Source organism: Hylobates moloch, unplaced genomic scaffold (genome assembly GCF_009828535.3).
Source record: "Hylobates moloch isolate HMO894 unplaced genomic scaffold, HMol_V3 SCAFFOLD_15, whole genome shotgun sequence".
Taxonomy (NCBI): Eukaryota; Metazoa; Chordata; class Mammalia; order Primates; family Hylobatidae; genus Hylobates; species Hylobates moloch.
In genome coordinates, this window is record NW_026652290.1 from 32926177 (window position 1) to 32948983 (window position 22807).

At 37.6% G+C, this 22807-nt stretch overlaps 1 protein-coding gene across 7 annotated transcripts in view; it reads left to right on the forward strand.

The window, feature by feature from the left end:
• Positions 1–22807, forward strand: part of ANAPC1 (anaphase promoting complex subunit 1) — a 120546-nt gene that overhangs the window by 83320 nt on the left and 14419 nt on the right. For 4 of the 7 annotated variants that reach the window (XM_032176513.2, XM_032176512.2, XM_032176509.2 and 1 more), the window contains exons 30-42: positions 449–540; positions 2494–2628; positions 2803–2885; positions 3821–3899; positions 5495–5569; positions 11486–11562; positions 12068–12158; positions 12260–12313; positions 13842–14035; positions 18045–18131; positions 20584–20701; positions 21621–21698; positions 22057–22124. In XM_032176513.2, coding sequence (XP_032032404.1) covers positions 449–540; positions 2494–2628; positions 2803–2885; positions 3821–3899; positions 5495–5569; positions 11486–11562; positions 12068–12158; positions 12260–12313; positions 13842–14035; positions 18045–18131; positions 20584–20701; positions 21621–21698; positions 22057–22124 — 1231 coding nt within the window. The other 3 variants (XR_009209931.1, XM_032176514.2, XM_058428290.1) reach the window with 3 other exon arrangements.

A 22807-nucleotide genomic window follows, 5' to 3' on the forward strand; every position in this document is an offset into this window, starting at 1 on the left:
TCTGGTGTCCAACTCCTGACCTCAAGTGATCCACCTTCCTCGGCCTCCCAAAGTGCTGGGATTACAGGCATGAGCCAGCACACCCGGCCGAGATGTTTTAAAAGTTAAAAATAAAACTTCATTTTTGAATACTCTTACCTTTTTCCCTTTAAAATTTTTTTCTACTACTTGGTAATTTTTTTGATAAGACTCAAAGTTTCACAGTATTTGAATATCATTGCTTATAAAGACTTAAATTGTCACTTTAAAAAGAACTATTTTGGGCCCCTTTTTTTGGGTAGGTAAACCTACAGTTGTGGACACCATTTATTATAGTGTCATAACTTTCTGAATGGAGTTATATTCCATTCGTATCTCCAGTGCAACTTGCTAGAAGGTTAACTCTAAGATTTTTATGAGTTGAGATTTTGAGAGGCTAGTTTGAACTGTGTTGCTTTTCTTTTTACAGGACGGCCTCCTGGTCCTGAAATGGAATACTGCACTGACAGAGAGTCATACTCCTTAGCTGCTGGCTTGGCCCTGGGCATGGTCTGCTTGGGGGTAAGCATAGTCTATGCCTTCCCATGCTTCAGTTAGAACATCTACATGTTGAGACAAATAACGTTGACGCCTAAACCTGAATATTGTCCCTTACTATGACTTAATCTGCTGCCCAGCTCTCTTGTCCTTTTGGATATTTTTCAAAGTACCAGATTTGCACATTGAGAGAAACTGTGGTCAAGAGTGGGACTTTAAGATTTCTTTTCCTCCAGCTTACAGTGTTCATGAACAAACTAAAGGGAATGAAGTTTTTTTTTTTTAAAGCGTTCAAGACATACAATGAGTAAGTGACAGCCCACTATGACTGTAAACAGAGAATAGTGAAAACGTATATGATCAGGAGCCTTAAGAGTCTATAGTAGCTGCTTGAAACAAACCCTAACCCCCTTTTGCCATAGTGATGTTCACTGTGTATCCCAGAATGTTGTCCCAGTAGCATCTTCCTTGTGACAAAATGCAGTATCAGATTGACCCATCTTTAACTCCATCCAAGAGATGTGTACAGAATTACCAGAAATGTTTCATTAAATGATTGTTTCACTTGAAATGTGGTTCCCCTTGAAAAACCACCAATACATTGTTATGGTCAAGCTAAATGACATAAAGAAAGTTATAAGGCCAAGGTGATTGGATCACCTGAGATCGGGGGTTCGAGACCAACCTGACCAACATGGAGAAACCCCATCTCTACCAAAAATACAAAATTAGCTAAGTGTGGTGGCACATGCCTGTAATCCCAGCTACTCGAGAGGCTGAGGCAGGACAATCACTTGAACTCAGGAGGCAGAGGTTGTGGTGAATTGAGATCACACCATTGCACTCCAGCCTGGGCAACAAGAGCGAGACTCCATCTTAAAAAAAAAAAAAGTTATAGAGGAAGGAATTTTTTCTCATGTGTGTTCTGAAAATCCACCTTGTGGTTGACCATCTGTTAGGGCCTTGAATTCACATTGGCACATGAGCTAAAGAGGCTGGTGGTATAATGGAAAATAATCAGCTGGGTGTGGTGGCTCATGCCTGTAATACCAGCACTTTGGGAGGCCGAGATGGGTGGATCACAAGGTCAGGAGATCCAGACCATCCTGGCTAACACGGTGAAACTCCGTCTCTACTAAAAATACAAAAAAATTAGCCGGGCATGGTGGCGGGCGCTTGTAGTCCCAGCTACTCGGGAGGCTGAGGCAGGAGAATGGTGTGAACCCAGGAGGCGGAGCTTGCAGAGAGTCAAGATCGTGCCACTACACTCCAGCCTGGGCAAGACGGCAAGACTCCGTCTCAAAAAAAAAAAAAAGAAAAGAATCACACAGGGAATTGCAACTTGAATTCTGGTCCTAACTAGTGAGTCAAGTCATTTAACTACATTATTGTCTATTGCTTAATCAGCTTCATGGATTGTTGAGCCAGATGGCCGTGTTTTATATATAGCCCTGCAACTTACTATAATAGCTGTATAACCTTGGGCCTAATCCCTCTGTGCCACACTTTCCTTATTTATAAAATAGGGTTTTAATAGTAGCTATTTGATATGGCTGTTCATTCATGTTAAACACACAGAATAGTGCCTGACACAGAGCATGCATTTAATAAATTACTATTATTATCATAGTTATTGTTGGAAAAGTTCTCAAGTACAATAATGAAAGTATTCAGGTATTTACAGTTCAGGTTTCAATTATATAACTAATATTTTTCTTTATTGTTAAATGTAACTAACTCTAAAGCTCTTATGTATTTAAGACAGTACTTAAAGTTGAACATTCATGTATTAAAACTTTTATGAGAATTATTGTTTATTAACTCATGATTAATGTTTGCTTTAAATTAGAAATAAAAAAAACAAAACCCGAAATAACCTGCTTTGAAGTTAGTTCATTTTTATATTTGTTATGGGTATGTGTTATGGATCTTCCTCCATAAAATTTCTTTTCACTTGTCTGTTATTGTCTTTTCCAGCATGGCAGCAATTTGATAGGTATGTCTGATCTCAATGTGCCTGAGCAGCTCTATCAGTACATGGTTGGAGGACATAGGCGCTTTCAAACAGGAATGCATAGGGAGAAACATAAATCACCAAGTTATCAAATCAAAGTAAGTACACAGCAAAGTAACAGATCAAAAGTCTGGAAGCTGGGAAGTTAATTGGAAAATACTAGTGTTCATACTGACATTGGTAAATATGTTAATTTTAAGCATAGTTATTATTCAGAGGAATTTTTTAATAATTTAGAACTATTTTACATGCATAAACTCTTCTTTCAATAGGAGGGAGATACCATAAATGTGGATGTGACTTGTCCAGGTGCTACTCTAGCTTTGGCTATGATCTACTTAAAAACCAATAACAGGTATTTCTACCCACCCACCCTTCCTCCCGCTGTAACAGTGTGATATCCTTTCTGACCCTGGTTGTAAAATTCAGTTATCTCATGTGTTTCTTTCCCCTGTGCTGGATTAAGCTGATTTTCATTCTTTCAAGTACTGTAAGTTTTTGAAAGAAAACTTGCAGTATTTGAAGTTATAAAGATTTTACCTAGAAATAATATATTTGGCTATTTTAATGGTATTTGACAACATAGTTTTCAATTTCTGTTCATTTCTGTTTTGTTGTTGATGTCAGTAACACCCAAACAATGCCCATGTTTGTTTTCATTAATTTAGCATATTGCTGTGAGGACTGGTTAAGCCAGAAATACTTATCATTAGTGTGATCTTGGTTACCGTGTAAAACAATGGTTTTTGCCTACTTCAAGAGCTTTCGTAATTACCAAACCGTCTGCCTTCCTAACTTGCTATATTAATGCTGACGCTTGAAAGTAAGATCTTTGGCATTTGTGCTTACACTTTGCATGAAGAGTAAGTTGAGTACAAGACGTTATGCCGTGTGTTAAGTCTATTAATTAAAAACAAATTCTAAGATTCAAGGAGATTTTCAGTGTTCCACATTGCTCCCTTTAGAAAAAATAAATGTGTGCAGAATTAACAAAGTGTTTAAAAATAGATATTTATACTTTACTATTTGGATGAATGTGTAGGGCAGTGCTTCCTTGGCACTGGGGATATTTCATTGAACAAAACTAAAAATATCTTCCCTCATGGAGTTTATGTTATAGTGAGACATGTACATCTATAATAACTATTACGTTAGAAGGTGTAAAGTATTGTGAAAAATATATAGAGCAGTAGTGGAGTGGGAAGAAATGTTTTGAAATAGAGCTTGAGATTCTTGATTGTCTTGCCCTCTACTTGAACAGTGTCCCTTACTGTTTTCCTCCACCACCAGATCTATTGCAGATTGGCTCCGAGCCCCTGACACCATGTATTTGTTGGACTTTGTGAAGCCAGAATTTCTCTTGCTTAGGGTATGCTTTGTCTTCATTTGTGTTAACATGAGAAGTCTATTTATGGTTCTTAAACTTAGCTTGTAAGCCGGGCACAGTGGCTCATGCCTGTAATCCCAGCACTTCAGAAGGTTGAGGCAGGAGGATTGCTTGAGTCCAGGAGTTTGAGACCAGCCTGGGCAACACGGGCTGGTCTCCATGAATGAATAAATGAATGAATGAATGAATGAATGAATGAATGAATGAATGAATAGCAAACATAAATCTTTACAAGAGAGCCTTTTATTTTTAATTTGTCATGCATATCTAATTGGCAGTATTCATTTGAAATTTCGCAAATAGGACTTTGGGAATCCCAAGAAAGGTAACCACGTTGATGTATAATACTTGGAGTGACATTTCACTTTCTCACATTATTATTCAAAACTTCCTAAAAAGCAACAAGTGATTAGGACTTTTTTACTGCTTTGTTTTACATTTTTGGATTACTATCAGAGATGTAATAATACTGTTAAGGTTGAATCTAAAGAAAATAACAATTTGACTTAATTGTCTAAAATTTTCCCTCTAATTCTTTTTTTTTCTGATGTTTAAACTTAGCATATGGAAGCTTTTAAATTATGATGTAGATAGAGCTATGATTCTTTCCTTTGTGATTTCTTTTCCAGAGTACGTTTTAAAAAGTACCCCCACAAGCCCTCTAAACTTTGATGATATTCAACTCAATTTTAGTTTTTCTTTGTTAAAATTTAAATCTTTATTTTAATGAGTAGTTTAATGAGTAAGACGGTTCCCAACTTAGGATTTTTAACTTAACCATAGTGTGAAAGCAGTACTTATTCAGAAGAAACTACTTCCAATTTTTAATTTTTATTTTTTTCTTGTGCTCTTGGAGGTATGATGCTCTCATGGTGTTGGGTAACGGCAGCAAGCTGCAGCTCCCAGTCAGCCATGCAGTCATGAGGGTAAATGACCCATACTCTACAGTTTACTATGCTGACAGAGAATTTCACTCAATTATAGGCTAATTTGAGTGTTTGGAGCATGTTTAAGGTAGGCTAGGCCAAGCTGTTTTGTTTGGCAGGCAAGGTGTATTAAATGTATTTTCTTTTTCTTTTTTTTTTTTTTAAGAAGATGGAGTCTCGCTCTGTTGCCCAGGCTGGAGTGCAGTGACCCCATCTTGGCTCACTGCAACCTTTGCCTCCTGGGTTCAAGCTATTCTTGTGCCTCAGCCTCCTGAGTAGCTAGGACTACAGGCATGTGCCACCACGCCCGGCTAATTTTTGTATTTTTAGTAGAGATGGGGTTTCACCATGTTGGCCAGGCTGGTCTCAAACTCCTGGCCTTCAGTGATCTGCCCGCCTTGGTCTCCCAAAGTGCTAGGATTACAGGCATGAGCCACTGAGCCTGGCCTAAGTGTATTTTCAGCTTAAGGTATTTTCAGCTTACAACAGGTTTATCAGTACATAATCTTCCTGCATTTGCATATACTTATTTTTCAAAATTCTCATCAGTCAGGAACTGATTCTTAAATTGTTCTGTTTATTATTATCATTGTTATAAAATGTATGAACTTTACTTGCTCTAATTAATTTTATCTGTGTTGCATTTTTAAGACACTTGCTCGATGCCTGATTTTGTGGGATGATATTTTACCAAATTCCAAGTGGGTTGATAGCAATGTTCCTCAAGTAAGTACATATAATAAATATTATATCTTTAGTAGCATAAAATTATGATTTCTTATGGGATTTTTCTAAATTCTGTAAAATATTTTTTCTTATGAAGGCAATATTGATCATTAGGATACCTCTTAAAGACCTAAGAACTTTCGTTTTAAGATTCTGTGCTGCACAGACCACCACCTTCTCTTTTAGCCTCAGATCCCTAGAAATTGTAGTTTTTAAAAAGTAAATATGAATATTGGTGTTGCGTGGGAGTTAAAAAATAAAAGGAAGGAAAAAACTAAATATGTTTGCCAGAATACTCTAAAAAAGTGTTGATATTTTTGTCATAATTAAGTGCACATTTCTAAGATGCTATTTTACTTCGTGACAATTTTAGATCTCCTAATAACTCTTTTAATTACTTTATATCATATTTATTTGATAAGCCAAGTATACTAGTTAAAAATAAACAGATTTTTTTGGTAAAAACTGAAAATTGAATATTGTAACTAGCCACTGCCCTTAGACAACTGTCCATGTGTAGTGGTCTCAGTTTCTTTATGTAGATTGTTTCTTTCAGTATTTTCAGAAGAAAAATCTCAAAGGTTGAAAGAAGTTTATATGAACACCCACATCACCAATAGACTCTATAATAATATTTTACTGTATAAACATGTTTAATCACTTACCTATCCACCTATCTATTCCTCTATCTAATCCAACATTTTTTGATGAATTTCAATGTTAGTTCCAAACAGTAATACACTCCATCCTAAAATTGTACCATACATATTAACTGGAATTGGTATTTACATGTTTTCCTTTTAAGATAAAATTTATATATTGTGAAATGCACAAATGTTAAGTATCCTATTGGATAAGATTTGACTAACTAACATGTAGGCCTGTGGAAACCAGCCTCTATCCCTTGTGCCCCTTCCCTCTTTGTGCATTCACCCGTACCCCCAGGGTAACCAATATGTATTTTGTTTTTCTACCAAAATATGTTAATTTCCAGATGTAGAACTTTATATTAATGAAGTCACATACAGCATATACCCTTTTGTATAAGACTTCTTTCAGCATTTTCAAGATATTGAGTATATTAATAGTTCATCCTTTTTATTATTAGGTGGTACAGATTGAGTATTTCTTATCTGAAATGCTTGGGACCAGAAGAGTTTTTGGATTTTGGAATACTCGAAATTATACTTACTGGTTGAGCATCCCTAATCTGAAACTCTGACATCCGAAATACTCCAATGAGCATTTCCTTTGGGTATCATGTTAATGTTCAAAAAGGTTTGGATTTTGAGCATTTTGGATTTTGGATTTTCGGATTAGGGATCCTCAACTTGTGTATTCCATTTGCAGTCCTATTAGGTAGGATTGGAATTACTGAGGCATAGGGTAGATGGTGTATTTAGTTTTATTAGAATTGATAAATCTTTTCCCAAAGCGGCTGTACCATTTGACACATTGACCAACAGTGTTTGAGAGTGTTGGCTGTTGCCCATCTAACCGATATTTAGTGGTGTTAGTTTTTTAAGTTTTAGTGTTGCTGATGAATATGTAATGATATCTGACTGTTGTTTAAATTTGCATTTCTCTGCTGACTGTTAATGTTGAGAACTTTTTCGTTGGTTTATTGGTCCTCCATCTGTCTTTTTTTGTGCAGTGTCTGTGCATGTCCTTTGTTTATTTTTTTTTTAAATTTGTATTTTTATTACTGCGTTGCTGGAGTTTTTTTAATGCATTCTAGAAACCCGTTCTTTGTCAGATTTCTTTTTTTTTTTTTTGAGATGGAGTCTTGCTCTGTCACCCAGGCTGGAGTGCAGTGGCGTGATCTCGGCTCACTGCAAGCTCCGCCTCCCAGGTTCACTCCATTCTCCTGCCTCAGCCTCCTGAGTGGCTGGGACTACAGGCACCCGCCACCACGCCCTGCTAATTTTTTGTATTTTTAGTAGAGACGGGGTTTCACCGTGTTAGCCAATATGGTCTCGATCTCCTGACCTTGTGATCTGCCCGCCTCGGCCTCCCAAAGTTCTGGGATTACAGGCGTGAGCCACCGCGCCTGGCCTGTCAGATTTATTTTGCAAATATCCCTCCTAGTCTGTGGCTTGCATATTCATTTTCTTAGTAATAATTTTGATGAGCAGAAGATATTAGAATGTTAAATAATGTCTGATTTGTCAGTTTTTTCTTATGGTTATTCTCTATTCCAATGAAAAAAACCGTTTGTCTAACCCCATCATGAAGATAATCTTTTATACTTTTCTCTAAAAGCCTCCAAAGTTTTAGTTTTTATGTATACTTACATAATTCATTTCAAAGTAATTTTGTATATGATATGAGGTGCAGGTTGAGGTTGTCTACCTGGGAAGCTCGTCAGAGACTCAGTACCCAAGTTTTTAATTGGGAGCTGACATGTAGGTAAGGTACCCTCTGCCTTGCATGTACCCAAGTTCCAGATTCTCAGGAGAATGTGTGTTAGCCTAAACCACATTGTTTGTAGTTCAGGCACAGTAAACACAGATATATACATTTTGTTTTAAAGCAATCAGTTAATTTACTTGGAATCAGATTGTCATTCTTTCTTGGTTGCTAGCTCTAATCTTGGTGCATGTCTTTATCTTGTGAGCTGTTGGAGTCTGCCCTCTGCACACATGGTTCATGGATCAGGCAGACATTTGCACAGAATTTATATACAGAGCTTGGGGCCCTGTCTCTGTGGCTCTCTCCTTTGTCGTATTCTGTCCTCGCCTCTCAATGGGTGTGGTATTTTCCTGTATCCTGGTTGTTAAGGCCAAGAAGGTTGTGAGCCTTTAATTGTAGCTTTTGCCATCTTTCTTGGTCCAGATAGACCTGCTTTCAGAGAAGAAACCACGGAAAGGAAAATATATCTAGTGGTGTTCCTCTGTTCCATGGATCAACTCTCCCCTCTAGAATCTGCTTGCTTTTGTTCTCACTCCAGTGCCTTGAGGTCAGGAGTTGGTGAATTAAGCCCACCTGATTTTTAGAAAGAAAATTTTATTGGAATATGGCCATACCCATTTGTTTACTTATTGTCTGTAGCTGTTTTTTGTTAAAAATGCATAGATAAGTAGTTGCTGGTATTTACTATTTGACCCTTTTAGAAATAGTTTACCGACCCCTGCCATAGATAGTTTGGATTTTATAGTTTGTCTAGGGTTTATACTTGTCGTATGAGTTGATCCAGTAGGAGTTTATTCATCTATTATTTGAGGAAGTAGAATCCTAGGTTTGTTTTTATTTGTTTAGTTCTTCCGGTTTTGTTAATCACTGATATGAAAGAGGTGAGGAAGAATTGTTTTAAATGACTTGCTCATTTGTTACCATCATTTTAACTCCTAGCATATTCAGATGTCAGAGATTTTAGTTTTTTTGAAAGTGCTCTTTAAAATGTATATTGTAGGATGAAATACTTTTTCTTTCACCCTTTCGTTCAGCACATACTCATTAATCCTCTGTAAATGCAAGGCACGTGCTAAATTCTGTAATACATTAAAGATACACCAGACATGTAGAGTGTTCTCAAAAAACTTCAGTTTATTAAATGCACTAAGTTTAGCTTACTGAGATTAGACATGTATACAAGTAACTGTAATTCCAAAGTGGAAAGTATAAATTCATGTCAGAGTGTGGTCTTTTTTGCAGCCCGGTGTGGTGGCTCATGTCTGTAATCCCAGCACTTTGGGAAGCCAAGGTGGGCACATCACTCGAGGTCGGGAGTTCAAGACCAGCCTGGCCAGCATGAAACCCTGTCTCTACAAAAAAAAAAAAAAAAAACACCCCACAAAAAACAGTGGTCGTTTTTTGTTGTTATGAAAGCGTGGTTTTTGGACTTTTAGTATAGAATAACATCTCTCTCTTTTTTACTTCAGACTTTATAATGTTATATTTGGTCTTTATTACATCAAGGATACTGCAAATAGGAGAGATAACAATTTCACAGTTCTCCTCATTGATATTTCCTATCAGCTTCCACTTTTCCCTGGGTTCTCATCTGGAGCTACATTGATTCTGGAGCAGGGTTCTTTGTAGTGAGCAACCTAGCGTTAAAAGAAGGATTTTTTTTTAAAGGTCACTTTGTAACCTGCTTGTCTGTTTGAACTTAGGGCATATGTAAAATAACAACTAACATCTTCATAGCACTTTTTCTTTCATAAAAAGCTTTACATACAGGGTGTGGTGACTCACGCCTATAATCCTAGCACTTTGGGAGGCCAAGGAGAGTGGATTGCTTAAGCCCAGGAGTTCAAGACCAGCCTGGGCATCATAGTGAGATCACATCTCTACAGAAAAATACAGAAATTAGCCAAGCATGGTGGTGTGCACCTGTAGTCCTAGCTACTTGGGAAGCTGAGATGGGAGGATTGCTTGAGTCCGGCAGGTAGGGCTGCAATGAGCTGTGATTGCACCACTGCACTCCAATCTGGGTGACAGAGGGAGACCCTGTCTCAAGGCAAAAAAAAAAGAAGAAAGATATTTTAAGTCTTTGATTTGGTGAGATTCAGTACATAAGAAGACTGTATTATAAGTGCCTTCTAATATTTATTTATTTTATTTTATTTTATTTTTGAGACTGAGACAGGGTTTTGCCCTGTTGCCCAGGCTGGAGTGCAGTGGTGCGATCTTGGCTCACTGCAACCTCCGCTTACCGGGCTCAAGTGATTCTCGTGCCTCAGCCTCCTGAGTAGCTGGGATTACAGGCCCAGCTAATTTTTTGTTTTTCAGTAGATACGGGTTTCACCATGTTGGCCAGGCTGGTCTCGAACTCCAGGCTTCAAGTGATCCGCCTGCCTTGGCCTCCCAAAGTGCTGGGATTACAGGTGTGTAAGCCACTGCGTTCAGCCGATATTTATTGTTGTATTGAAGAAAACATCCTGAAATGTTAAGAAATCTTCTAAGAAATCTTCTCAGAAGATTAAAAGAATAAATCTTAAATATATTCATATAGTTAGCAAATATTAGCTTTATCTTTTTTGGCTTTTTTCTTTTAGGAGAAAAGAATCAAATGTCTTCTTGGTTGTTACAGCTAGATATTCTGTGTATGTTTTCTGATAAATTGTTCATTACCTATACTAAAAGGAAAAGGATGTCTTTTCTAAACAATAGTTGCAACATAGCTGATAAACATATTGACAGTTTAGCTTAGCTTAGCCTAGTGAATAACCTCACCTGTGGTAGGTATGTTGGATTAATGCTGGAAACATCCCATAAAGAAGAAGACGTCTGATTAGAGTTCTCTCCTATTTCTCTTTTCCCACTTCTTCCCCTCACCCCTGCCCAAATTCTAAAGCCATCATCTTTGTATTTCAGTTGACTGGTATGCAATATTATGACCCTGTTACTGATTCAGAATATACTTACGTCTTCCTGTTTATATTTGTTCAGCCCTATTTAATTATTATTATTATTATTATTTTCTTGAGACGGAGTCTCACTTTGTCACCCAGGCTGGAGTGCAGTGGCGTGATCTCGGCTCACTGCAAACTCCGTCTCCCAGATTCAAGCAATTCTCCTGCCTCAGCCTCCTAAGTAGCTGGGATTACAGGCGTGTGCCACCATGCCCAGCTAATTTTTGTATTTTTAGTAGAGATGAGGTTTCACCATGTTAGTCAGGCTGGTCTCGAACTCCTGACCTCGTGATCCACCAACCTTGGTCTTCCAAAGTGCTGGGATTACAGTCGTGAGCCACCATGCCTGCCCTTAGTTATTATTCTTACTTAGCCCATCTTAGATTTGAAATTTGATTACATTCAATGTGATTAAAATATAGGCTTTTGAGTTCAATGGTTTGGTAAAGCTTACTTTATATAAATATAGCCATGATAAGCAGTATGTTATTCTTCAGATTATTAAATATTTGTAATGAGAACATTGATATCTAAGTATTCTTGCTTTCTATATTGACAGATTATAAGAGAAAATAGTATCTCTCTCAGTGAAATTGAATTGCCGTGCTCAGAGGATTTGAATTTGGAAACTTTGTCGTAAGTGATGTATAATGCAAATTAGCTATCCTAGCATCTATCAGATAATTAAATTGAAATATACTATGTAGGAGTAATATTGTCCTTGATTTAAGTAATTCTGAATCCCACACGTTTCTAACCATTATTTATCAGATGTTCATGACATTGGTTAAAGCTCTCTGAAGTATACAGCTCTTGCCCTCAAAAAGCAATATTGGAGATTTAACTTGTATGTATTTCTCTTTTATCCTTTCCATTAAAAAAATTGGCAACAATTTTAAAAATTGTTTTTGCTGCATATGAAACTGTAGGCAAGAGGCAAACTTCATGAGTAGGGTGACCCGATGCTTCTGCTGGGAAAAAAAAAAAAAAACATAGAAATCTTCTGACTGAGTAGAGGGCACTTGATCATTCCCAGAAAGATATAAACTAGCTTAGAGAACTGGAATATTTATTGTTACTTATTTCAAGTTAATTTTAAAGTAAAATAATGACTATTAAATTTCTTGTCACCTGTTTTCAGCCAAGCACATGTCTACATAATTGCAGGAGCCTGTTTGTCTCTGGGTTTTCGATTTGCTGGCTCAGAAAACTTATCAGCATTTAACTGTTTGGTAAGAAGTATTTTAGTTTACTGTGTTCTTTTTGTTTGTTTGTTTTAACAAAGCTTTAAGATGCTTCTTTTAACTTGGAATTTTTTCTTTTGTTTTTCTAGCATAAATTTGCAAAAGATTTTATGACTTATTTGTCTGCACCTAATGCTTCTGTTGTAAGTGTTTTTATCATTCTCCTTGGGAATAAAATTAAACTTGAAAAAAATTTACTGATGATCCAGTTACTTATGTGTTATCAGGTATCTCTGCTGTTTGTTTGAATGTAGAATGAGAGATTTGAAGAACCATTAGCTCATCTTTTTATTTTTGTTTTGCGATATTAAATTAGATGAGAATATGATTACCCTGGAAGGATGCACAGGTATCTAGTTCTTGTGACAAGAGAATAAGAAAGGCCATAATATTCACGGATTGTCATACCTCATGTAATTATGTCTCAGTATTAAATATTGGGAATTTCCTTTTTAAAAAATATTAGTACTTAGTAAGGATTCAGTTGCTTTTGAGGCATTGCTTCTCTGATGACAAGACTAAGAGATTTTATTTCCTAGTAAAAACTACATAGATTTATTCAACACTGTTTATAATATGGAAAAGTTAGAAACATCAAAAAAGTCTGAAAGTAGTTAATTAAATTTGATTATGGTTTATTTATATATCCTTACACAGTGGAGCTACCAAAATCATGTTATACAAGAATTTTTTGTGGCTGGGTGCAGTGGCTCATGCCTATAATCCTAGGAACTTTGGGGGACTGAAGCAGGAGGATCATTTGAGCCTAGGAGGTTGAGATCAGCCTGGGCAACATAGGGAGACCCCATCTTTACAAAAAATAAAAAATTAGCTGGGTGTGGTGACACACACATGTAGTCCCAGCAACTTGGGAGGCAGAGGTGGGTGGATCCTTTGACTCCAGGAGGTTGAGGCTGTTGCATCACTACACTTCAATCTGGGTGACAGAGTGAGAGACCCTGTCTCAAGAAAAAAAAAAAAAAAAAAACCAACTTTTTTTTGTGAGTGAAGCTTGCTTCTAATAGGTTGTTTAAAAGGTTAAAAATACTGTGTAGAGTAACATCTCCATTTCATTTGGAAAAAATATGTGTAGATAAAGGAAAAATTCAGAGAAAAAGCCAAAATGTTAACACCAGTTATCTTTGGGTGTGACATTCCAAGTGATTGTTATGTCTTCTTGATATTCAATATTTGAAATTATCTCTGTTGAACTTATATTTCATAATCAGGGAAAATATTTGTATTTACAGATTTTTTTCTTTTTTTTTTTTTTCGAGACAGAGTCTTGCTCTGTCGCCCAGGCTGGAGTGCAGTGGTGCGATCTCGGCTCACTGCAAGCTCCACCCCCTGGGTTCACGCCATTCTCCTGCCTCAACCTCCCGAGCAACTGGGACCACAGGCGCCTGCCACCACACCTGGCTAATTTTTTGTATTTTTTAGTAGAGATGGGGTTTCACCGTGTTAGCCAGGATGGTCTCGATCTCCTGACCTCGTGATCTGCCCGCCTCGGCCTCCCAAAGTGCTGGGATTACAGGCGTGAGCCACAGCGCCCAGCCCAGATTTTTTTTTAAGTTACAAACTTTTGTAGTCTTCTAATGATGGCTAAGCTAGTTCTGATAATAAAGAAATGTAACACAACAGTTACAGTGATGTCATCTCTTCACCTTACAGACAGGTCCTTATAACCTAGAAACTTGTCTGAGCGTGGTGCTGCTGTCTCTCGCCATGGTCATGGCTGGCTCAGGAAACCTAAAGGTTTTGCAGCTTTGTCGCTTCTTACACATGAAAACGGGTGGTGAAATGAACTATGGTTTTCACTTAGCCCACCACATGGCCCTTGGACTTCTATTTTTGGGAGGAGGAAGGTAAGTGAATATGTATTTTTCCACTGAAAAGATCTCATTCGTGAGATCTATAAGGGTGACTTACTTTGATCTTGAAGATAACATGGAAAATTTAAATTCTGACTAGCTCTTAGCTTAACTAGCAGTATTATTCGACTTGATGGGCTTCTTTGTAGTTTAACCGTCAACTAATAGTCTACTCAGTAGAATTACCATCCTCTCTGACACACTGAGCATCACTGTGTTTCTCAGAATAGTCTGTGCTCAGTGCTTCAGTGCATCACTGCTTGTGCCCAACTGGTTAAAAGTTTTACCGTTCCACTAAGCTACTTTCTCAGAAAGGTCACAAAATCGTTTACCAGATCCTGTGACATTTTCTCAGTTTTCAGCTTTCTTGATCTTTTTCCAACATCTGCCATTCCTGACTACATCCTTTATAAGACTGCCCTGGCTTTAGATGAACCAAAAACACATATACAGGAAAGTGTATAAATCATAGGTGCACAGGTCAAAGAGCTATCTACCATAGAAAAATCTCTTTGTTATCATGTATATCAAGATTCTGTATAGCATTTGCAACTCACATCACCCGTCTCTGCTTCTGCCATGCGCCCCTCTCAATCACTATTACCTTCCTTTCCCCAAAGATAGCCCTATATAGTCTTCTAACACCTTACGTTGGTTTTGCCTGTTTTTGACATTTAAATTGAATTACACACGATGTATCCTTTTGCACTTCACTTTTGCTCAACATTATGTTTGTAAGATTCATGTTGTATGTAGCAATGGATTATTCAAGTTTCAGTGTTGTATTACATTTCATTGTATGACTGTACCACATTTTATTGATCTCCCCCATTGATGGATATGCTTCTTGCTTCTAGTTTGGGGCTGTTATGAACAATGCTGTTAGGGAAAGTTGTACATGTCTTTGATTTTGTTGTATATAGAACTGTGTGGAATTGGGTCATAGGTTGTACGTGTGTATTCACTTTCAGTGAATAATACCGTCAGTGCTGCAGTGCACTTGTACCATTTTACATACTCATGGGCAGGATGTGAAGTTCCAGTTGTTCCATATCCTTGTCAACCCTTGTTATTGTTATAGTCTTTTTAGTTTTAGCCAACTAGTAGGTATATAACAGGATCTCATTGTGGCTTTAATTTCTGTATTTCTGAATAATATTCTTGAGTACCATTTTACACTTTTAATAGCCAACTGCAAAACCTCTTTTGTGATGTCCAAATCTCTTGCTACCCAGTTTTTATATTCATCTATTTTAAAATTTTTATTTGTGGTAAAATACACATAACATAAAACTTATCAATTTTTAAGTATGCAATTAAGTAGTGTTAAGTATATTCACATTGTTGTGCAACCAATCTCCACAAATTTTTCATCTTGCAAAACTGACATTCTGTAGCCATTGAACAACTCCCTGTTTGCCCCTCCCACCAGCCTCTGGCAGCCACCATTCTACTCTCTGTTTTGATGAGGTTGACTGCTCCACATTGGTTTAGCTTTGTATTGATTTCTGTGGATTCTTTAAACTATGTCCTAAGCCCTTGGTCAGTTTTGTTTGTTGCAGTTATCTTTGCCACCCTAGGGCTTGTTTGCCTTTTCACTCTCTCCCAGTGGTGTCTTTTGATGACACAATTATTAATGTTCTTCTTTTATAGTTTTTACTTTTTTGTGTTGCTTTTGAAATACTTTCTTACCCAGAGGAAAGGAGATATTCTTCTATTTTATCTTCTAGAAGTTTTTAGCTTTCCCATTCACATTTGGATCTAAAATCTACCTGGCACGGATTTTTCTCCATGTTTTTTTCCCACTGCTATTGAAAAGTTTATCCTTCTCCACTGCTCTGCAATACCACCTCTGTTATATAAGTTAAGTGCCTATACACCTGTGTTTATTTCTGGGCTATTAGGTTTTGCTGGTCTGTTTTTCTGTACTTGCACCAATACTACATTGTCTTATGAGTCTTGGTATCCAGTTGAGTAAATCCTTCAACCTGGGTTTTCTTCTTCAAAAGTGTGTTTTTCTCTTGCCTCCTTGCATTTTCATATAAATATTGGAATCTGTTCCATACTAAATAATCTGATAAAATATTAATCAGAATTGCCTTGATTGTATGTGTCTGTGTTAAGGAGATTAGAATCTGTTACAGTATTGTCTTCCATTCTGTGAATATGGTATACCCCTGCATATATTTAGCTCTAGTGTGTGTGACCTTGATCAATGGCTACAGTGTCTACGTAGGCTAATTTTCCCCTCTTCTTTAAGACTGAGCTCACCATTGGAACTCACCGTTTCAGAAATACAAAAAGTAAAGATGATCAGAAAGGTGTGCGTTTCCTCTCAACATGTTTTGTGGAATTGTCTTTCTTTAATTGTTTAGAATTAATAATGGTTAAAGAAATATTACTGTGAAAATTCTTATTTATTTTATTCGATTTTTGAAATTTTTTTCCTTTCAAAATGAGCCTCTCCATGTCTCTTAATCCCATCTTTCATTTTTCCAAACTGCATGACTCTCCTTGTTTTTCTTTCGTATCGAATAGATTTTTCTACCATTCTGCTACTGCTTTTCTAGTGATTTTTGGTTTTTAAATGGTCATGTATACTCTGTAACAACATTTAAACTTAGCATAGCTACACCATTATGTTTCTACCCAAAATTTCTAACATTAGTATCTTAATATTTATCTTTGAATTTTGGTTTATCAAAAGGATACAAAGAAAATGGCTTATTCCATGCACATGCCAAAATAGATGTATCTCTTTGCTTAAATTTTGAAATCTCTTCTTTCTAATCCATTAAATATATAAGCATATATAATGAATTATAAGTTCTTATTTAATACTCCAATTATTTTAAAAGACAGGGAAAGAGATTTGGGTATATGTGTGTGCATATTTGTGTGTAATAAAATTATTTATATTCAATAGTTTTAGAAGTGTTTTTATGTGATGCCCTACACCATCTTTATTTCAAAATATTTTTTAGAAAAACTCTGGGACTTTAGATTAATTTGCCTGTTTGCTATACTAAATTTGAGCAACAATAAAGTAATTTAAGGAAAATTTTAATAGACCCTTTCCCAAGAGAATATTTTTAAAGTCTATAAAACTTTATCTTAAAAGTGTATCATACTGGTGAGAAAAGAATTTATATTTAGAGGAATATTGTTTATACAGTCATTGTAACTTTTTGTGGTTTTTTTTTTTTTTTGAGACAGAGCCTCGCTCTTTCGCCCAGGCTGGAGTGCAGTGGTGCTGTCTTGGCTCACTGCAAGCTCCGCCTCCCGGGTTCATGCCATTCTCCTGCGTCAGCCTCCCAAGTAGCTGGGACTATAGGTGCCCGCCACGGCACCCGGCTAATTTTTTGTATTTTTAGTAGAGACGGGGTTTCACTGTGTTAGCCAGGATGGTCTCGATCTCCTGACCTCGTGATCCGCCCGCCTCGGCCTCCCAAAGTGCTGGGATTACAGGTGTGAGCCACCGCACCCGGCCTCATTGTAACTTTTTAATGATAACATTTGCCTTTTCATTTAGTCAGTCATTCTAAAGGAATCCTCATGCTTTACAGAAACAGAAAAAACTGTTTAAATACCAATTAAAACATCCTGTATTTTTAAAAATCAGATTTATAATTGTATAAATAGGCATATATATTAATAAAATTGGATAAGAAGGTGGCATACTTGGTACATGACTCTTCAATATTTATAATTTCTAGGACTGCATTCGTGGTCTTCACTACTGTGCTATTTTATGTTAAAACCTTGCTTCAAGGGTTGAAATTTAACATTTATGGGATATTACTTTGGCTTTAAATAGTGATGATCTTGAAATGGCCTAAGGACTAAATGAAAAGTGGAATGTTCACACCACTGACATTCTTGTATTATGAGATCATCTTATCAGTATGCCTTACTATACCCCAGTTTCCTGATTCTCAAGAATGCCTTGAAAGTATGTGCAATATAATCAATAACATCTGTCCCCACTGAACTTACTTTGCAGGTACTCTTTGAGCACATCAAATTCTTCCATTGCCGCTCTTCTCTGTGCCCTCTATCCGCACTTCCCAGCTCACAGCACTGACAACCGGTGAGTCTAGTGATTCTGTCTTCAATGTGATACTTATTAAGTTCTTTAAGGGGGTCATTTGGTTGTATTTTGGTTTCATGGAATTATTTCCAAATTAGCATTGTTCTGTTCTTAACTTAGTTATATTCCTGGCTAAATCTTTTAAGAAAATTATCTCACAAAGTATTAGACCAGAGGATAACTTTGGACACCTGATGACTGACCAGTCTTCTGCCATTCTCAGATCTTCAGAACTGCTCTAAACCCAGAAGGAGATCAAGTAAAGTTGTCTTTAGGGAAAAAATCATCAGGTAAAGGGTAGTTGCCAAGGGAAGTTCAAGATACTTTTTTTGTGCTATAATTACTTAATTCCAAGAGAAAACTTTGTCTGATTTAGTGGCAATGTCTGTATGAGTTTCTTTTTTTCCTTTCACATAGATGCCGAGAAATTGTGTATAAATGACATAGAAGGGACAAGAAAAGCAAAATACAGCAGAAAACCAGAGACAATTTATAAGGGGCAGTGAGCAGTAGAACTTCAAACCATGTAGAAGCAGTTAAAAGCTCTGCATTTTGGGTACGAGGAACCACCAACACTTCAGTTTCCCTAGATATAGTTTGAGATATAGCAGATCTGTTGCATATGGGGAAGGGAAGAAAATAGCCCCTATAAGACACTTGAGCACTGTGCTCAACTGTAGGTGTCCCATGTTGTCTCCCCAGAGACAGGTCAAGAGCCCTTTATTTTTTATGGGAGAAGTGTCAGGAGCACTTATCGCAGTAACCTAAGCCATCATTTTAAACTACACTACAATGTATAACCAACAACAGAAGAAAGATAGCTGTTTTACAAAAGTAGCCTAAGCTGAAAACCACACTCTGATGGTAGGTGCAGCACAAGAATATTGTTGTTAAGTTAATACACCTCTGACATGTGGCCTCATGCCTGTCATTTAGGAAAGATTTTTTGAGTTGTTAAAGCCAATTATCGGCTAGGGTACAGTGGAGAGCCACACTCACATACTGGTGGTCATAGCTATTTGGCTTAGCTATTGTAAACAAAGCCATTTGGTGACAAGAATCTTTTTTTTTTGAGTTGGAGTCTCGCTCTGTCGCCCAGGCTGGAGTGCAGTGGCACGATCTCGGGTCACTGCAAGCTCCGCCTCCCGGGTTCATGCCATTCTCCTGCCTCAGCCTCCCAGGTAGCTGGGACTACAGGCACCCACCACCAAGCCTGGCTAACTTTTTGTATATTTTAGTAGAGACGGGATTTCACCGTACTAGCCAGGATGGTCTCCATCTCCTGACCTTGTGATCTACCTGCCTCGGCCTCCCAAAGTGCTGGGATTACAGGTGTGAGCCACCACGCCTGGCTGGTGACAAGAATCTTTATATAATTTGTTAGTGTCAGTTTTTTCTGATCTTTATTGATTTTATTTTTAATAGATTTATAGAAGTAAATGTATTTGAGTAAGAAGAGGGAAGTTATTGTCTATAAAGCTTTTTAAAATTGAAGTCTCATTTTATCCTTCTTTGTTTTTTTTTGTTTTCTTCTGAGATGGAGTCTTGCTCTGTTGCCCAGGCTGCAGTGCAGTGGCGTGATCTCAGCTCATTGCAACCTCCATCTCCTGGGTTCAGGTGATTCTCCTCCCTCAGCCTCCCGAGTAGCTGAGATTCCAGGCATGTGCCACCAGGCCTGGCTAACTTTTGTCTTTTTAGTAGAGATGGGGTTTCATCACGTTGGCCAGGCTCATCTTGAACTCCTGACCTCAGGTGATCCACCTGCCTTGGCCTCCCAAAGTGCTGGGATTACAGGTGTGAGCCACTGTGCCCAGCCTATCTTTCTTTTATGAGATCTTAAAATATGAAAACTTTTTTTGTTTTTACATTCTAAAATAGAAATCTTAAAGTTTAAAAAACTTTTTGAGAACCCCAAAGAAAAATATTGCCATGCCCACATAGATGTTTGATGTACTGTGTTTCAAGGACATGTGTATATATGTATGTGCAAGTATGTATATGTAGAAGAACTTTGCTCTCTGAGAAGAATTTGACATCCTGTCTTCCCCTGTCTTCCCTATCCTTAAGGAAAAAGAAAAAAAAAAGTCTCTGAGAAGATAAAAACAGATGCCTATGTTGAGTAGAAAGGGATTTTTGAAAGGGATTGATTTTATAAGTGATCAGTTTGATAGTAAATATTTTCATGTTATGACACTTTTTACCTCCCTGTAAAACCTCTTCACTGTGAAGACTAAAGTAAAGAATTATTGGATCAAAGATCAGTTATATAAAATTTTTAAAAGATAATTTCTGCATTACTTTTTAATAGAATCTTATCTGCCTTTAAGATTTCTGTTCATTTGAAGATAGTACTTGAGCTTCTGTCCTGTCTTAGCTTATAGGCAACAGCAGATTGCAGAGCTCATATTGTCACAGTTGTTTGTTACCCACCCTCTGTCTTTTTTGTGAACAGGTATCATCTCCAGGCTCTCCGGCACCTCTATGTGCTGGCCGCGGAGCCCAGGCTTCTAGTGCCTGTGGATGTGGACACAAACATGCCCTGCTATGCCCTCTTAGAAGTTACCTACAAGGTATCTCTCCCTATCATTTACTTATAATTTTATTACCACTCATCCATCTTGGCAGGTCATAATATTTCAAATGTGTTGTCCAGTAAAAGGTGATAAGTAGTGAATTGAACTTTCATAAAAATGGAAGCTTCCAAAGTTATTGTATATCCTGCCAGGCCATTCATGTTCATTTATATTCTCTGGGTATCACTCTTTAGGGATCATCAGCTACTCTTTTGTCCTTAGAGCTTATAATTTGAAAATGTCCCTGTTAACTTTATATGACTGACAGTAGTGTTTTATATAACTAATTGAGTTAGACCCATTCTTAGATTTGTTAGCTGAAACTTGAAAACCCAAAATTGTGTATTTGATGACAGCTTTCATTTAGATGCATAGATTACAAGTTTTATATCCTTCTTTCATTCAGCAAATTATTAAGTACCTTCTGTGAATCAAAACTGTGCTAGGCTCTGGGGTACAAAATGAGATGACATTGTCATTTTCCTTAAGGAACTTCTATCCCCTGGGGAGCCAGGCGTGGATACAATGGGAATAGAGGGTGATAATTGGAGATGTGTGTGGAATACAGGGGAAGCAGAGAAGCACCCTCGCTTAGCTGCTAGCTGTGGGGTTGAGGAGGCTGTCACAGTGGACAGTGTTTGGACTAGGCCTGGCCCACTGAGTGGAGCTCCTTTCCAGCGGAGAAGGCAACGTGCAGAAACCCAGCGGCACTGGAGCACGGCCTTCGGTCCTGCTGGCCTGTGAGGAATTTAGACATCAGTCCTTCAAGATTTGAGTACCAGAGGGGATTTTATGCCATTTAAAGGTCTCTGTATGAACTGCGGGGATCGGGGGAGGTATAGCGTGGAGATGTTTCTTCTTTGTTGTTTCCACTGACTACCTAGTGAATTGTGGCTGGACTTTTACATTTGTAAAGGGAACTCAGTGGTATGAACAAACCAAAGAAGAATTGATGGCTCCTACCCTTCTTCCAGAACTCCATCTTTTAAAGCAGGTAAGCTGGGCGTGGTCGGGAGTTGTGTCCAAGGGGTCAATTCAACAGAACGACATAGTGTTAAAGATAGCTAAATAAAAGCCTCTGCTTTCTTCATGTATTGTAGCAGATAAGAAAGCTGCAGCAGGAGGAAAAGTCAGAAAGAATAGAGCAAGTCTTGTCTTAGAGATCTTTATTAATAGCTTAGGTGGCCTCAGAACATGATTTACATTCATTTTTTGTCTGGAAATGGAGCTTGTTTACCGCCAGATGCCTCTTTCTGGCTGTTATTGTTTCCTCTGAGAAACATAGGTTTCAGTTTGTCAGATGAGCATATTTTTCAGCTTTGGGTTGACTATGTTTACGTTTATCTTGACAGATTAAAGTTAAAGGCCCAAGATACTGGGAACTGCTCATAGATTTAAGCAAAGGAACACAACACTTGAAGTAAGTACATTAAATTTCTCAGATTTACTTTTTAGGAAGTGAGTAGAAGTATATAAGAAGGTATAAATTATAGATTATTATCTGGAATGTGACTCATCACCCTTTAATCTCATTCAAGACTATATGTAGGGTATGTCTTCTGTAAAACAGTCTGTATCTTTGAAACAGGACTTGTGTTAGAAAATGAAAGTTTTAATTTCAAACTCCAACCCTAAATATTTATTTATTGAGAAACTTGCACTGACTTCCTTGTGACAGTAATGGACTTGTCTCTTGGTATATTAACATAAGGTTTAGTTTAAGAAAGTGTATTAGTCCATTTTCACACTGCTATAAAGAACTACCTGAGACTGGGTAATTTATAGAGAAAAGGGGTTTAATTGACTCACAGTTCTGCCTGGCTGGGGAGGCCTCAGGAAACTTACAATCATGGCAGAAGGCAAAGGGGAAGCAAGGCATGTCTTGCATGGCGGCAAGAGAGAGAAAGAGAGGTGCTACACTTTTAAACCATCAGATCTCGTGAGAACTCACTCACCATCATGAGAACAGCATGAGGGAAATCCGCCCCCATGATCCAATCACCCCCAACCAGTTCCCTTTCCTGACAGGTGGGGATTACAGTTTGACATAAGATTTGGGTGGGGCACAGAGCGTAACCATGTCAGAAAGTAAGCTGATTTGTA